The sequence below is a fragment of the Vidua macroura genome, chromosome 2 (assembly GCF_024509145.1).
Source record: "Vidua macroura isolate BioBank_ID:100142 chromosome 2, ASM2450914v1, whole genome shotgun sequence".
Taxonomy (NCBI): domain Eukaryota; kingdom Metazoa; phylum Chordata; class Aves; order Passeriformes; family Viduidae; genus Vidua; species Vidua macroura.
Window position 1 is genome coordinate 78,923,222 of NC_071572.1, and position 17,949 is coordinate 78,941,170.

The 17,949-nt window shown below is 37.6% G+C and overlaps 1 protein-coding gene across 4 annotated transcripts in view; it reads left to right on the forward strand.

Moving 5' to 3' along the window:
* SYTL2 (synaptotagmin like 2) overlaps positions 1-17,949 on the forward strand; it is a 53,582-nt gene that overhangs the window by 30,009 nt on the left and 5,624 nt on the right. For 2 of the 4 annotated variants that reach the window (XM_053970288.1, XM_053970290.1), the window contains exons 5-13: positions 1,829-1,901; positions 2,496-2,595; positions 3,623-4,504; positions 5,120-6,811; positions 10,801-10,902; positions 11,881-11,934; positions 14,618-14,712; positions 16,358-16,477; positions 17,479-17,648. In XM_053970288.1, the coding sequence (XP_053826263.1) occupies positions 1,829-1,901; positions 2,496-2,595; positions 3,623-4,504; positions 5,120-6,811; positions 10,801-10,902; positions 11,881-11,934; positions 14,618-14,712; positions 16,358-16,477; positions 17,479-17,648 (3,288 nt within the window). Of the gene's footprint in view, positions 1-1,828; positions 1,902-2,495; positions 2,596-3,622; positions 4,505-5,119; positions 6,812-8,471; positions 9,170-10,800; positions 10,903-11,880; positions 11,935-14,617; positions 14,713-16,357; positions 16,478-17,478; positions 17,649-17,949 lie in introns of those variants that run through there. The other 2 variants (XM_053970291.1, XM_053970292.1) reach the window with 2 other exon arrangements.

Below are 17,949 nucleotides of genomic sequence, written 5' to 3' on the forward strand. Positions count from 1 at the left end.
CAGGAGCATACAGGTGTACTGCACTCAAAAACAAAACTACAAGTGCTTTGTAAAAACAAGAACACAAATTCCATTTTCTGTAGTTTCTTTAATACGTATGTCTATTTTCACACTAAAAATATATTAGAACTAAGGTTAAAAACCATAATGTGAAAGGATATTTTGGAAAAGAACTAGAAGTTGCAACATTTAGCTCTTTGAGAACCAGAATTTTTTCTTACTTGGGATCAGCAAAGAGTAGAAAGGACAATAGTAATCTGTTAGTAATCTGGTGCATATAAGAGGCTGCAATGGTTACTGTCCTACAAAAATGTAAGAACAGTAAATTTTTAACCCTTGAGATAGGTTTCACTACATGATCAGCTCATACCTTAACCCTCTATCACTATGCATGGTGGTATATTTCTTAAAGGCACTGTTGAATCAAAAGAGCAAGGAAGGGATATAGAAGTTTATAGTTCAGATTGCACCTGCTATATTTTTGCTAGCCTTATGTTCACACTGCTCACCATGGTCATTTTATCTTCTCCATGATAATGTTTTCCTTCTGCAAAATGTAAGTGATGTCACTGCTCAGACACACTTAGCAGTCCAGAGGCAAATAGAGGCAAATAGACTTTTAAGGGTATTTTATCAGAGTGTTTTGGGGTTTTTTTCTTCCCTAAAGTCTGAGCTTAACTGTGCACCTTGCAGAAGATGGCAAAGTTGTTCTCCCCTCAGGAGGGCAGACCGGTACCAATTACCAAACTAGAGAGATACTTGTCAATGCAAGGAGATGAATCTGGAACTTGATGAGACGTGGATGTTGTTTCTGTCCTGAGACACCTTGTGGCTCTTCTACTTACCATCCTTAAGCTTTTTCACACATAACAGATCATTGAGCAAAGAAATACTCTGTTTTGGAATATCTTTGCACATCTATATTGGCAGAACAGTAGGAGTTGCTTTCCCTCCTAGCCTGATATTTATTTCCTATCTGGAAATATAAATCATCTCTGCTTCATACTGTTCCCCCACCTCAAAATCATAAGTGTGTATCTTGGTTAATGTCAATGTTTTCCATATAAAATTAGGATACTCAATACGGTTATATGAAGACCACACTGAAATCCATGTCTAACTTCCATCTTCAAAAACCAAATACTTTTTCATATCTGAGATGTTTAGGTAAACTAAAATAGTAAAAGTCTGATTGGGAAAAAAACCTTTAATCATTCTGCAAGTAGATTAAATATTTCTAGAGATAATATAGGAGCTGTCTTGTCTAGCTATTTTAATTTCTCCATATCTGGGCTATACTTATTATCACAAGTAATAACTTACTTAACTTATGCTATCATTCAAAAAGAAATTATACATCTCAATTGAAAGAATAGTTTATAAACTGTACCTCTGAGGGAATGTGTTATTATCTGTGAGATGTCACATATTTAGTGGTGATGAGATTCCTCTGTTTTTTCTTACTTTGACACTTTGCAAAATTCTATTTTTAATCAGCCTTTGACACTTTCCTCCAGTTTCATTTCAGTCCTAGAAGTACAAATGTAGAACAAGGATGGAGATGGCAACACTGATATTGTTTGGAGAGTAGTGATATTTACTGTATTTATACAGTATTGAATTCTTTAACAAGTAAATACATTTTTGCAAGGAAACAAAGCAGCAAGACTATCCCCTTTGCTATAGGAATGAGAATAGGGTAAACAGAAAAACTCAGTTCCAAGTGTTTATGTTTGAGTATGTGTAAGTGAATCTTTGTTGTGCTTTTTCAAAAAGGCTTAAAGTAATGTCCTGTTTGCTGAATTTGTTATGTAATTTTCCTTTACAGTTCTAAAGAAGTAACCCCTGTGTTAAACAAGCTAGAGGAAAGACCTGTGAAGCCAGCAGTCTCATCAGTAAGGGTATGACTGGTACTGAATATGGTGGAAGTTATTTGCTTCAGTGGTAAACATAAGTAAAGCTCTGAGGAGGAAAGATAATAATTTGTAAAAAAATGAGTTTTTTGGTTGGTTTTGTTGGGTTTTTTTTTGTTTGTTTGTTTTTTGGTTTTTTTTTTTTTTTTTTGGGAGGGAGATAATGAAAGGCACTAAAGGTTCATCACTAAAGTGCTGCTACACCTATAATTGGTGGCTGTTTCTCCTTAACATTATTTCCAATCTGTTCAACTACTGAAAACGATTGGCCTGCTCTGTTCTAATATCACAGAATTAGAGATAAAATTATTTAACTTGCAAGAATTTGGAATCTTCAAGTGTCTTTAAATGGTGGCTTATCTCTGTTGTTGGTGAGTTCAGAAGAACAAGATGAGGTTATCACCGGCACTTCTGATAATTTCCTGTTCATATTGTTTAGGTTTTTTGTCATGTATCCAATTTAAGAGGTATGCCTTCAGACTCCTTACTGATTGGTTAGTGGGGAAGAGAAAATCACTGTACTTGTGTCTATTTTGTGATGTAAGAATTTGACTGCAATAGTAATGTTTATTCCTTTTTCAGCAAAGGAGAAATCCATTTAATTCCATTGTATCAGATGATAATTTGAACAGTGTGGAGTCAGAAGACAGACCAGTCATTGTACCTCAGCTATCAAAGAAGGGTAAATGTATTTGTTTAGCAGATGACTGTAAATTTCCTGTAGGTTTATATGGAAATTATTTTTGCTTTAATTACTTCTTTCTGTAAGAGATCAAAACCTATTTTGTCTTTAACTATTGGAAATTCTCAACTAGCGTATTTCAAACCTCATCTAAAGCATGTGGATATACTCAGGAAATGGCTATAGACATGAGTAAATGGCTTTTGTTTCCTTCCTTTTATGCATAGTTTTAGTCAGTACTAAGCACTCCATCTGGGAGGGCTGCTTGTCCTGAATTGACAAGAAGACAGTGAAATTTCCTTGAATTTGGCATAGCTGTCTTTATGACCTTCCAATCGTTGCTGCTAATTAGCTTGACAGAAGCAGCCTACCTCTCTTTGGTTCGTACTTTTCTCCTTTGTTTCCTTAGTCCTGTTTATTATCCTCCCTTTCCAGCAGTATTTTGTGCAAGCAAGTTGATGAGTGATTATATATCACAATACAGGCATTTGAAGTTGTAATTTAGAATCACGCGTGGCTATTACTCTCCTGTCTCTGTTGTGAAACATGCTAACAGAAAAAGAAAAGATTTGCATAGTAGGAATAGAAAACCCTTCATCTCCCTGCCAGGAGATTATTTCTGCATTTGCCTTGTTCCATATGACTGTGGAAATAGCCACTTTCCATTTTTGTAGGTTGCTGTTTACATTCTGACACTGAAGAGGTGTATGTGTATTCAAAAGCTGCCCTTCCCTGCAAACTTTGTCCCTTGCAGGAATAATGCTGATAAAAAACTTGGTGTGCTCTATTTGATATCATCAAATAGTTAATGTTTCTAAAATAAGAAATAACTGCAAGCTTTTAATTTGCAAAAAAATTCTATTACATAAAAATGAAATCAACACCTATGTAAAATTACTGACTTTGTTTTTGCTGCAGTTGTTTTTAATAAACCAGTATAATCACTGCATTTTAGATCTGCAGTCATATCTTTCTGTTTATACTGGCAAATGTCACATAAACTCATGAGCTCTTCTATGTCTTACAGAAACTTGGTCACTCTCAGAAGACAGCCCACCTAAATCAAACTTACAAAATGATGAAACAGATAAACCTGAGAAGCCTTCTGTAGGACTTACTGATGAATCACAGGAGGAACCAGTTAAGCGTCCTGTCCCAAAAGCTAGGAAACTAATTCACAAAGCAGCAGATTCTGTATCACAAAGAGAAGACCTTGCTCCCAAACCAGCCAAGCAGACTGAGAGGATTAATGGCATTGGTACCCCACCCAGGGGCATTCTGAAGCGCAGCTCAAGCTCAAGTTCCACTGACTCAGAAGTTCGGGTCAGTCAGATGTTAGATGTTCAGAAAAAGAATGGTCTTGCTACTGCAACTATTTTTGAAGGAGAAGGTGAGAAGAATTCTCTTACGGAAGAAGCAGAAAACTCCGCACAAAATTCACTGGAAAAACTGAAACAAGTGAGGTTTTCATCTAGCTCAGGTAAAGGAAAACCTCTGCAAAGCCCACAGCTACACCATGGTAAAGAAAAAGGAGAGCATGATATCTTAAGACCTGACAAAAAAAAGAATAGTGGAAATTATGCTGTTCAGTCAGATTCATATGGGGATAAGCAAATTCCTGCTGCAAAACCTTTGGGAACCTATTCATCAACTTTAAAAATGAAAACAGTAGATGGCTTACAAGAAGACACATCTGCATTCAGCCCTTGTGACAGTAACAGATCAGTCTTCCCAGTTAGTGAAAGCTTCCAGACAAATACAGCTACTCCCAAGAAACTTGAAACTTCACAGAAGACCTCCAGCAATATCCTGTCAAACAGCAATAATGAACGGAGCGTTGATGAGACACATGAAAAAAAACCCAGCCAAATCTTGAGCCATGAATTAGAGTCACACAAAAACTTTACTGGTAAGAGTCTAATAGAAGTGAAGAATCGAATGAGATAGGATATAACACATATTTATTGATGTGGATCACTTGTAGCTAAGAATTAACAACTGGGAAACAGGAGTAGTAGGAATGTGCTACTGCAGGAATTGCTATGCAGAATTAAATAATCAATATTTTTATATACTTTTATGATCTCCTATTGGTCATCTTATCAGAGCCAGTACAGCCACCTCTGTTGTAGATGGTATTTTAGTATAGTGCTGTCAGTTGTCCTTGGGAATAATTCAGATGTGACTTAGGGATTTGCTTATGGGACTAAGCACAAATATGCTGGATTGTCATCCTCTGTGTGTGTGTCACACCCAGCCTCCCTTCAGTGAAGGCATTTCCATCAAGAATGAGTTTAACTCATCTTCTTGGCTTATGCCCTGAAAAGCAATGATTCCAGTAGGATGTCTCAGAGCAGGAATTTTCTTCACTCTATTGCCCATGGTATGGTTCTTTCCAAAGTCATGAGGACAAGAACTCTTTTCTCCACTAATGGTTTAAAAAATTGAGAAAAATTCTAGGTAGACCAAACATTTTTAGTCATGTATCTGATTCATAACTCTGATAAGTTTGTTTACATTGTAGATGGACATCAACTTTCTGCTGAAACAGAAGCATGTGAGGTGTTCAATACTGATTCTACAAGTCTTCAACAAGGTAAGACTGATCTTGTTGAGGAGAGAGATGCTAAAACCATTTTCAAGCCTGGCAAGCATGCTGATGAACTTATGAAAGTGGATGATAAATCTGTGTCAAAAGTTTTAGACTGGTTTAAAAGAAGTTCTAGTACTGAAGATGAGGAAGTTGTATCAACAAAGTCCCAAGGCAGGGAGCCCAGAGAAGAAGTGGACAACGTGTCAATCAGAACAGCAGTTCTTCCTACTGAGCATAGTGGGCCTGGCATGCATGGAAAAACAGAAGATAGAGAAGAGAGACTATTTGGAAAGATTAAACAACAGAGCAGAATTTCATCTACATCCTTTACTTCAGAAAACATACAGCTGATAAAGGAGAGGGTGAAGCCTAAGACAGGGGAAGCAAATGAGAAGCAAAATGATAAATTGCTAACAGAATTTGATTGTACAAGAGTTAAAGAAAAAGAACATGGTCAAGAAATCAAACAACAAAATAAAAAATCAAGTCTCTTGGAACATCAAGGGCACAAGCAACCAGCTCAGAAATGTGAATCGGAGAAGGCAATACAAGAAAAAAGAAGAATAAGGGAGATCAGAGCATTCTGGGAAAGGGATAAAACTGCCCCCAGTCATGGAGAGAAAGAAGTTAGTATCAATGCTGATGCATCAGGTGGCCGTGCATTTACACGTCTTGGAGAAAGTGACCAACTAAAACGATCTGCAGTGTATCTACCTAAGGCATTGCATGATCAGAGCAAGAATACATTAAGAAGTCCTGAACTAAGTTGTGCAAGCCACGCTTCAAGAAACAAAAGTTACCATTCTTTGGAATCAGGACCAGCCCATGCATTTGAAAAGCCAGAAGGGACACTTCAATCTGATGAACTCCCAAAATCCAGTAACTTGTATCCCAGAGCTGGTGTCACTTCAGCTTCCTCAAAAAGCAAAGACAAAGATGAGAAGGAAACTCTTAAAGGGAAAGTTGCTGCTTTTTCCCAAGAGAAGCCCAGCTTCCAGGTTTTGTCTTTAACAGAAAAGATGAATGAAAAGTCCAAGAATCAAATTTTAGATCCTTCACACTTCCAGAGTCTGAGAAACTTCTGGGATACTGGAGTTAAATTCCAGAGTAGCATTGACAGGGAAGATGATTCTTTGCCAAATAATACTAGATCAATAACCTATGAAAGAAAATCAAAGGAAGATAAAAAAGGCAGAGATAATGTGAGCAAGCAAGGGTTAATTCAACAACAAACCCAAACATCTGAGAGAGAAGAACCACAGAAACTAGATTCTGAGGTATGCAAAAAGTCTCTAGGGTCTCCTATCCTAAAAGGTCTGAATGTGACACACACCAAAAATACAGGTTGTCTCCAGTTGGACAGACAACCAGTTATCTCAAAATCCCAGGAAAAGATGGATCTTCCAGAGCAAGAAGTTAGAGAATGTACAGAAAAAAGCATTCTTTCATCAAAAGATTATAATGTATCCTTGCAGCTCCAGTCTCCTGGTGATAAAGATACTTTAAAGGAGACTGTAGTAGGTGATAAACTATATTTACCTATAGAAAAAGGGGAAAACAAGACTACTCCTTTGGATAAAGAGGAAGTTGCAGAGACTGTGGATAAAGTTGTTCTACCTAAAGGTGAGCATGATATATTTAAATCATGTCTAAAGAAGCTAGAAAATGAAGCCTCTGAGATGTTATGTAGCTTAAACCTAAAAGAAAACACTTTAAAAGGGACACATTTTCAGTCAAATCAATGCAAGGTCTTTGAGCGAACAGGGGACAACAGTCATGATATTTCTCCTGTTGATCAAGGAGAAGAAATAGGCAAAAGTACAGGACAAGTGAATGTGTCATCAACAGATAAGCATGAGAACAGAAAAAGTCTCAGAGAACTGTTTAGGGAATTTGAACCTTTGTATCTACAATATCAGGCAGCAGACAAGGATGATACTCTTGAGGGCTCTCAGAGGCCTCAAGCTGGTTTGGAGAACCTTCTCAAAGAAACCCTTGTATCTCAACCTTCTGAATACATAAGGGTGGGGATAAAAACATATGATAACTCAAATAGTATATCACAAACTACCTGCAGTGTACAATCAGCACACCAAGAAGCTACTGGTCAGCCTGAAGAGGTCCATGAACCCATAGAGAAGTCTGTAGCTGGATCCAAGGTGAATGGTTTGAGTTCTGCTCTAGAGAAATTGCTGAAGGAGGCTTCTGAAACACCACCTCCTAAACCCAAACGTGCTGACAGCACGCCATGGGGGATTGCTGAGGAGCAAGTTAAAAGGACAATGTATGAACATGGTGGAGAAGTGCCACAGGAAATCAATGAGACTGTAGAAAAGTCTGTTGCACCATCCAAGGCCAGTGGCTTGAGTTCTGCTTTAGAAAGGCTGCTGAAGGAGGCCTCTGAAACATCCCCTCCTAAACCCAAATGTGCTGACAGCACAGCACAGAGAGCTGCTGAGGTGCAAGATAAAGGCATGACTTATGAGCATGGTGAAGAGATGCTGCAGGAAATCAGTGAGACCACAGAAAGATCTGTTGCCCCATCCAAGGTCAATGGCTTGAGTTCTGCTTTAGAGAGGCTGCTGAAGGAGGACCCTGAAACATCCCCTCCTAAACCCAAATGTGCTGACAGCACAGTACGAAGGACTGCTGAGGTTCAAGTTAAAAGCACAACTTATGAGTGTGATGGGGAGCTGCCGCAGGAAATCCATGAAATAATAGAAAAGTCTGTTGCCCCATCTTCAGACAGTGGCTTGAATTCTGCTTTAGAGAAGCTGCTGAAGGAGGCCTCTGAAACATCCCCTCCTAAACCAAAATATGCTGACATCACAATACAGAGATTTCTGGAGGTAGAAGCTAAAAGCACAACCTGTAAGCATGGTGGAGAGGTACCTCAGGAAATCAGTGAAAATATAGAAAAGTCTGTTGCCTCATCCAAGGCCAGTGGCTTGAGTTCTGCTTTAGAGAGGATGCTGAAGGAGGCCTCTGAAACACCCTCTCCTAAGCCGAAATGTGCTGACAGCACAGTACAGGGGACTGCTGAGGTGAAAGCTATGAGCACAGCCTATGAGCATGACGGAGAGCTGCTGCAGGGAGTTGGTGAGACCACAGAAAGATCTGCACTGTCCAACACTGAATATAGAGGGTCTGATGTTAATTTTCAGAATCCGCCCAAAGAGGTCTCTGAAACACCAGCTTCTGTGCTGGAAAATATGGATAAGAAAATGAATAATAAAATACAGACTAGTGTAAGTATACATTTTCCACATCAACGGGACAGAGATCACCCTCAAGAAATACAAGAAACAATAGAAAAAACTTCTGTTTCAAATATCACAAAATTTGGTGAATTCAGTCGCTCTTTAGAAAAACTTCTTCAAGAAGCATCTGCAGTTTCATGCCCAATCTCCAAAGATTTATATCAGCAAGAAGAATTTGAGGGTCATACATTTCCCTCAGAAAAAGAGACTCTATTCATGACAAGGTCACAGCCATACAATACCCTAAGTAGCTATGATACACAAATTAAGATAGTTCTCAAAGAGGGAGCTCCAGAAAAACATGTTAAAGCCTCAGTTAATGATCTTGCAGTAAGTGAAATTGAAGCTTCTGGTCTTAAAAGAGATGGAACTATTAATAAAATAGGAGAAAGAAGCATGGTTCCAGTTGATCTTCATCCCTTGGAAGGCAAGACCAGTATGGTTGCAGTTAAACCATTTGAGATAAATGCAAAAGGGATGGATGAAAGCACATTCTTGGAGGCTTCTGAACAGAATTCAGAATTTCAAGCACTTGTGAATTTCAGAAGAACAAGTACACCACTTAAAGATGAGAGCAACTCCCCCCCGCCAGAAGAAGCTCAGTTCTGCCTAATGTCTCAGCATGAGAATAACAATGAAGAGGAAGGCAACAACTTAAATTTGGGATCCAAGTTTTCAGATGAAAACTCTGATTCCCACTCTGGAACAGGAAATTCAACTTGTGAGCTATCTGATTTTTAAAATTCACGGTGCTGAGTTAAACATGGCTACAGTATTTTTTTTTTTTTTTTTTTTTTTTTGTATCCAGCTTGAAATATGTTAATGAAAAGTCTGTTTGGTACTTTCTTAATTGAGAAATTTGGATATTTGTTTGAGAGGGGTGGGAAGAGCTAATTAAGTTGTTTGATTGGAAAAAGTTTAACAGACATTTGGATAAGCCTTCTTTGATAAGGATAGTTTAGCAGCATGAATCAATATAGTCTGTGATTTATACTTTTCTTATCCCATGTGACATTGCCTTCAAATTAATAACTTTGTAACACTCAATCTAGTAATCCCTTCAAATATACTGGATTAAAAGAGGAAAAAAATATCAGTGGCTCAATGGGTTCATTCTTTAGTTTGACTGGCTAGTCTCCGAAGATAAATGCTTATCAGTGGAATATCTGGATATAAGGATAATACCAATAATCTATGCTATATCATTTAGCATTGCTGCCTGTTGCACTAAAAAATGGCTATATCAATGAAGAGGTCCTTTAACTAGGATTCACATTATTTGGTTGAATGGCAGTTCTAGTCAATATATAGTGTATGATAGTCATCAAAGACCTTAAGGTAGAGGAGATAATTTGACCTTTTTAGTCTCTTACTGAGAAACTAGGAATATTTTCTTCTCCTGGAGAATCTGAGAAATATATGAAGTTCACAGGGCCTGCCAACTTACATCTGAGCCTATTTGGAAAGTGGGTTTCCAAAGAGAGTCAGTGAAAATTCAAGATAAGTGAGGAAAAAGTGAGGAAATATCAAATGTAATTAGGTTTCACCCATAATTACAGGCAACAACACTGTGATTGGTTGGTGGAGGGGGAGCAAAGTGAGATAGGGAGGAAAGAAAGTCTGAAAGATTTCTGAAGGAGCTAGGTCTGTCTTGATTCTACTTTTAGAGACAATTGCATAACTTCAGGATTCCAAATGTTTTTTGTGGGGGTTGGTTTGTTTGTTTGTTTATTGGGTTTTTTTGGGTGTGTGTGGGGAATAGGTGTTCTATTTTTTTTTTTTTTTTTTGTGGTTTTGGTCAGTGGGTTTTCTTTGGTTTTGTTTTTGTTGAGGTTTTTTGGTTATTCAAGCATTGAAACAAAATTACGTTCACTGTGGAAAGACTATAACAGAAAAATTTGCACAAAGGGAAAAAACTAAAATTTTATTTTGTGCTTATTATTGAGAAGATGGTTACAAAATGGCTACAATCTGAGTTTATCCTCTATTGACGGACATCCTCTATCATATAGGATATAATATCCTATAACCAATGGAGTGCAATAATTGCCCCAAATGCTGTTGTTAGTCAGTAAAGATAGACCTACACTGGGCAAATCACTTGTCTGTCAAATTACTTGTCAGACTTGTCTGTCTCTGCTGATGACTGGGGGTATTTAGAGAGAACAAATGGACACTTAAAATTAGATGTTTATTTTATTTTGGATTTATCTTGTATTTTCATTCAATGTTCACTGTCTTTGCTAACTGTCAAAATAGATTCTCATGAGAAACCTGTGGTTGGTTCTTCATTGACTTGCTTAAAGTGGCCTGCCTGTGTGTGCAGTGTTCATGTGTTTTGTCTCATAACAGGTTCTGAAGAAGAATTAAACCCTGTTTTGATGGCTTTGAAAAGGAGTGCAGATAGGAAAAAGCCTTCCAAAAGTCTAGAGGACATTCCTTCAGCCACCTCAAGTGAGCACAAAGCTTGTGTGTGTCTCCCATGACCCCCAGTTTGGCTTAAATGTGTTCATGCTGGTCTGCCATACAGCTCTGCCAAGTTGTGGCTTTGTTTTTGTTTCTCAATAAGCTGTATGGAGGTTGTACTTTGGAACCAGATTCTTATACGGTTTAATTTTCAGTCCTTGGTGTTAATTTTGGAACAAGACTGGTCTGTGAAGCAGACATCTTCCAGGAGTGCACTGTGTTGATCAGTGATTAACTGTTTCCTGGATAGTTTTTCAGTTGTGAAAGTATTGGCAGTTACCCAAACCAGTAATGAGCAGCTACTGTCATTGCCCTCCTGGTTGCTGGCTTGGGTCGAATAAGTAGACAATGAAAGCATGAAAAACTCAGTTTAGTAATGGTTCACCTGTGTATTCTAGCAGTAAATATATCAAGCTCACTTTAAGAGAATACAGTGAGATAATATTATACGTAAAATGAATTCCCACCATCCCTCAATAGCCTCCTTGGATTCCTTGGTTTGTTGTTTTTTTTGTTTTTTTTTTTTTTTTAATTATTACTCCTGTCTCATTTGACCCTGCCCCTGAGTGTTTCCATGCTTATCTCATGTCTAATGGGGAAGACACAGACTGAACTTACATTTGTGAACTGAGGCATGGAGATGTAGATTTTTGAAAGATTTTGGCAAGTTGTTTTTCTAATACTACTTATGCTACTGCTTGCTTCTAACTAGTTTCTAGGTTTTAGGTGTGCACTAACATTGTTGCAACAACATGCCGATAGAAACTATGTCACCATGAGACCCCTGCTTGGATGTAGGCTTTGAGGTAGAATGTCAAGTAAAAGCCTCTTGAATTTAACCCTTCCCATGGCTCTGCTGGTTTGTCTGTGGTTTTGGTCCTCATTATTCTTAATTTTGTGATTATCACTGCCATCCATTTTATACTGAATAACAAAATTTCTAACTGTGTTATTTTTCCTGAACAGATAAAGAAAAAATAAATAAACCAAAGGAAGAATTAGTTCTTAGTGCTGAAGATGGTAAATATAATTTGTCTGCATGGAATTTTGTTGCTTTTTTAATGGCCTCTGTTTGCTAGTGAAGGTGGTTTTTTTTGGTTTTTCTTTTTTTTTAACCAAGATTTGTTTTGTGTTTTTAGATTTGGTTAACCTCACCATGGCTGGAAAGCTTTTGTAGAATTCTATTGTGGTGTTTATTCTTAAGGAATCTATTTATGTCCTCCTGTATCTGTAGAAACTGTGCCACTTATCAGTGTATTCTTTTGGCCTTCAGTCATTCAGTTCAGCCTATGAGTTACTGAAATCATAGAGAGCTTTGAACACAAGCTCAGTTGAAAGAAATTTGCCTCAGTAAATATTAAATTTATCTGTTTATCTGTTACATTGTAAAGTCCAAGATGAATTTTGCTAGTACAAGACACCCTTCAGAATACCTCAGTTGGAAAGGAACCTCTCTTAATATCCCTGCCTTATTCCTATAAAGTAGCATTATTCTAAGCAATAGATGAACTTCCAGATCAGCTACTGCTGATATCATCAGTCCATTAGTGCATTACAGATGCCTTACAGTTAAATTTTTCTAGATACCTTTAGAAATTCCAAATCTAAGAAAAATAAAAAGCAAACCTGCTCCAAGAACATGCCAAAATAAACAGAATTGAAAAACCATCAAATAGTAGTGAATATAGTGGTATATAGCACATAATTCTTTATTTACTGTATTGGAGCACTACAGTTTTAAAAGAACTGTTGTGTGCAGGTGTACTTTTTATTTAATGGTTTAGATGCTTTAAAGCATTGTGGATGCCAGTGGCCCCTAGTAGCAATAGGATAATCAAAGCATATTAGAATACCTACAACACCCAATAAAGTAACAGGACGGACTTAAGCACCATCCTGCACTCTGCTTTCAAGTGGACACCCCTACTGAAAGCCTGTTTGGCATTCAGTGTGAATGTGTAGAGACTAACCTGAAAAGAGCAGGGGGAATTTGAGTTTTATTTGTTAAGACTGAAGTTATGAAAAAATGACACAGAGCCAAATTGATGGCTGTACAGGCAGAATAAGGCAAGTTCTCTTGAAAGGACTGTTCTTTTGGAACAGCAAAAGGACTGATTTTTTAGCTTGTACACTTGTATTACACTCATATTTTGCCATGATCCAGCTCCTCAAAGGAGAACAGCAATGCAGAACACAGAAACAGAGTTATAGAATTGTTTAGGTTGGCGAAAACCTTTAGGATCATGAAATCCAACTGTTAACCCAGCATGGGCAAATTCACACTGAGCCATGTCCCTAGTTCTGAATTTATGTTTGCATAAACAGAAAGGCTCCATGATGCACCAAAATCAAACAGACCTAATGCCCATACAGGCCTAATACCTAAATCACTACTAACTATTGGAAGAAAAAAAACAAAACAAAACAAAACAATGTTAATGTGGTCTGGGGAAGTAAAAAAACCCAAAACGACCAAAACCAGAAAAATCCCACATATAAAGTATATTGGTGCTATTTATAATGTTGCAAAGCTTTGCTGCTGAATGACCATTAATACTGCACTGAGCTGGTCTGAAACCTGATCAGCATCAAGAGAGGACTGAAAATGCAGCAGAAAGTGAGTAATAGGATTCTTCCAGCAGATACTGGAGAGACTTTTCCTCTGACAGCTGAACTAATACATTAACAATACTTTTTCATTTAACAAGTTACACATCTGGGCTAGATACTTGCTCTAAGTACTCCATCTAATTGCATATTGACAATAACTGATCTGTTGAGCACTGGTTGAGTTTTGACATCAAAAGTTTCGCTCGCCTTGCAAACAATCCCACTGTGTGCAGTGTTTCATTTTATGCAGTAAATATGTGCTCCTGTAGGTGGCTGTTTGTCGCCATATCATTTTCTGTCACATGATATTGACGCATCTCACAATGTATATCCAGTTCATCTTTGTGTATTATTAAATATAAGTGGGGCTAGAGCATGAAAAATTCTGAGGATCATGAGTTTACTACAGACTGGATTTTTTGCAAGCCTAGCTTGTGCAATTAGGTTTTGTACGGTGAAAGAGCACAGAAATGAGCTGCAGTAGAGGTCTGCAAGTATGGAAGAGACAGATTGCAAAAAAGTGCATCATTAATAAGATATGCATCTTATAATTAAGTAGGAATATTGGCAACTTCCTTGGTCAGGTCTAGAATTTGTTTGATTTACACAAATTTGCCTATTGCAGTTAAATAGATTGAGTAAATAGAACAAAGTTTGGCTTCTTATTAATAAGAATATTCTTCTTAAGAATATTATGATAATTCTAATGTCAGTGATGATATTAGTGCACAACTGTGCTTATTCTTGTTCTAGGAAGAAAATCTAGAAGGTAATCTGCAATGTTTTCTTCATCACTTTTGATCAGAATTTGCTTGTAGCACCCAGGCTACCTCATATCAAGCAACATTTCTGGTCCTGTCCATGTTTGTTGGTCACTGTTGTAGACAATGCCAAAGTAGGTTAGTCTTCCTAATTATAGCTTCTCTGAGTCCTATGGGGGAAAAAAAAAAAAAACAACCTTGCATCCAAGCTGGTTGTGCATGTGCATGTATTTCATCCAAAGTGGTTTGCTTCTAACTGTGTCCTGTTCTGGAATCTCACTGTTCAGATGTACAAACATGTTTTTGAAGCCTTTTGAATTACTGCTTTTCAGTTTCCACAGTGACTTCACAGCCTGATAAACCATTTTCCAACCCTGAAAAACTCAAAGGACTGAGCAAGTCGGTACCATCATTCTTACAGCAAGAGGTAAGCTCCATCTCTGAAATGTTATAGTTCAGGTACCAGACCATTAACTCTCTGCAAGTAAAATTTCAGAACTCCCAACAACATGCTATGCTTGATAATTGTTGTTATCGTCATCATGGTGTGAATCTTGGAATAAGCTCTGCAGCCATAATCAAATATCCTAAAATGACATTGAAGTTTGAAAGTGATAAGCAATTTGAACTGTCGGGCCTTATGACATCTGTGATTCTCTATCAGAAGAATCACAGAGTGGTTTGGTTTGGAAGGGACCTTTAAAGACCATCCAGTTCCAACCCCCTGCCATGGGCAGAGACACCTTCCACTAGACCAGGTTGCTCAGGGCCCCGTCCAACCTGGCCTTGAACACTTCCAGGGGTGGGGACAGCCACAACATCTCTGGGCAACCTGTGCCAGTGCCTCACCACCCTTACAGTGTAAAATTTCTTCCTAGTATCTTATCTAAACCTATCATCAGTTAGTTTGAAGCCAATTCCCCCTTGTCTAATCGCCATATATCCTTCCCATAGGAGGACTTAGGATTTTTCTGTCTTTCAAAGAGTCTGTGTAACCGGACTGATTATCCACACTGCTTAAGTGTTACTTCACTCTCTGGATTTATTTTGTGCAGTCCCAAACAGCACTCTCCAAAGAAATTTTCTCTCAAGAAGCTTTGCCCTAGGTAGGCTGGACATTATTCACCTTTGAGCAGAGAAAAAGTCCTGGCCTGCTTTTACTTAACAGAATAGACATAACCAGATTTTATAAGCAATTTGAAAAGGTCTTTATATGCTAAATGTTTATTTATATAAATAACTATTTTCTTAATATGTGTGGAAACTGTTGTTTACTAATCTTGTATCTATTATGAGAAAATCTGTGACATCAGTTCAAAACTGTTTGAAGGAGCGGGGAGACCTTGTAAATTGTTCCTGGGTGGAATACAACAGGAAGATGAAGTTGTCTGTAACAGCTTGTGTAGGAAGGCACATGTGGGAAGGGGATCAATTCTTTAGTGCAGAAATAGCATTGAGATAGAATGGTGTTGTGAGTACATAACCTGATAATGACCAAGGAGACAAAAGCTGCAATTCCCTCTTGGAAAAGAGAAGCCCTGCTTGCCCTCTTGCAAGAAAGACTTTGCAAAAACCATTCACTGTATCCAGTGGTGTTCTCTGAATGTTACCTTCTGGCCAGCTGCCCTTGAGAGAGGCACAGAACTGACAGCATTTACTATATAGCAGAAAGGACTGGTAAAAGACCTGACCATTATTAATTGCATAGGTTATGCATGAGACAGTGACACAGAGAAGTTGTGTTTAATTGTCCCAATAAATTTAACTTTATAATTTTTCATTGCTACTTGAGATTTAAAACAGACAAGCAAACCCCTGAATCTAGTTGCATCGCTGCTTAAAAAAATTATCAGTGTAGGCTGTTCATCAGAAAAACTCCCTTTCAACTTTAAATATATGACCTAATTCTAGAAATATTATTCATGTTGCAGTACCAGGGAATTTAAATTCAGACTTCTGCTGAGTCTCAACCTGCATTAAAATTCTATTTGTTTGTTGTTGTTGTTGTTTTTTAATTTTTCTTGTGACTATAAAGAACGTACACAGACTTTCTTTCTGTGATGTTTTTGTAGAGTGATGACAGAGAGACAGATACAGCATCAGAAAGCAGTTATTCCTTTGGCAGAATCAAGAAGAGTCCCAGCTCTCTAACCAATCTTAGCAGCTCTTCTGGCATGGCCTCCTTATCCTCTGTATGTAAACCAAAGCATTATTTTAAAGGCACTTTGCTTTTGCTAATTTCTCCAATACTGTTTTGGCTCTTTTCACATTCATCGTATCTTTCTTCCCTTGTCATCTCTGTCTTCCTCTTTCCACTTCTGTTATATGAGCATAACATAATTCCTTGCATGGAATTGCCTGAAGCAAGTAAAGTAAAATTAAATAGATTTCAATTTTTTTTCTAGTAATATATTGGAGCTTGTTGAGGACTCTGAACAAAGATAGGATTTTACCCTTAGAGCTTACATTTGTAGCTGAAAATGAGGAACAATTCGTATAGAACAAACATTTAGAAAGGGAGAAAGGGGAGAAAGATAAGTCAAAGTGGGAAATATTACTGATATATCAGGTGTGTAGTTGAGTCAACTAGCTAACCAAAAGTCATTGGTTTATGTGGACTTTGAGTAAGAAAAACAGAATTTTGGGGAAGGATGTTGAGATAAAATATATATAGATATACACACATCTTTATTCTTCTCTGTATTTAGCATTTGATTTTCAGTGGTTTATTTAGCTGCATATTTATGTACATATTTCAGCCGTATTGACTTTATCTATTAATCTTTTTGTTAGTATTTTAAGAAGGTCTGTTGTCCTAAACTCTTAGGCTCTGCTTGCTGCAAGGAAGATGAGCTGAGGAGATGTAGAAGTAATATTTCAAGGATCTGAGCACAGGCGATCTTCATATCTACAGCATCCTATAATTTAATTTCTTTTATCTTAATGCAGTAAACCCATTCAAATTTTTTGTAAGAATCCTAGCCAAACACCTTTGATTTCCAAGTATCTTTCTTTCATTAATCTGCTTGCTGAGAAGCTTGTATAATAGTGTCCACTACATTTTATTGTTACATCTAATGAGATGTAGTTGATTTCTTTACTGTCTGAATCCTGAGCACAGCTTCTACCCTGATCCTGAAGTATCTGGTGAAATGCAATGTCTGGAAAATATTTCTCCTCTTGTACTCTGCAGGTGAGTGGCAGCCTAATGAGCATCTACAGTGCAGACTTTGGCAACGTGGATGTGAAGGGGAACATTCAGTTTGCCATTGATTATGTGGAACAGCTGAATGAGCTCCACATCTTTATTTGCCAATGTAAAGACCTGGCAGTAGCAGATGTTAAGCGACAGCGTTCAGACCCGTAAGTACAAAGAATGCATTTCTTTTGTAATGGAAGTTTTTCTTTTAATGTGGAAATGAAAACTGCTGGGGTTTTCCAGTCTCTCAAACCTGCTGGAGTGAACCACCCAAGAAATAGATGAAAAGGGTATAATGTGCTTTTTGGGTTGTTTTTTCTCTGATTGAATATTGAACTGCCCTTATAAATTGGTGTGTATATATATTAACATAGGACATTAAAGCTTTTAAGAATATTAAATTATCTTTTAAAATGCCACCTTAAAATCCCACTTTGATCTGTTTTCAGTAGGGTTAGCACCTAT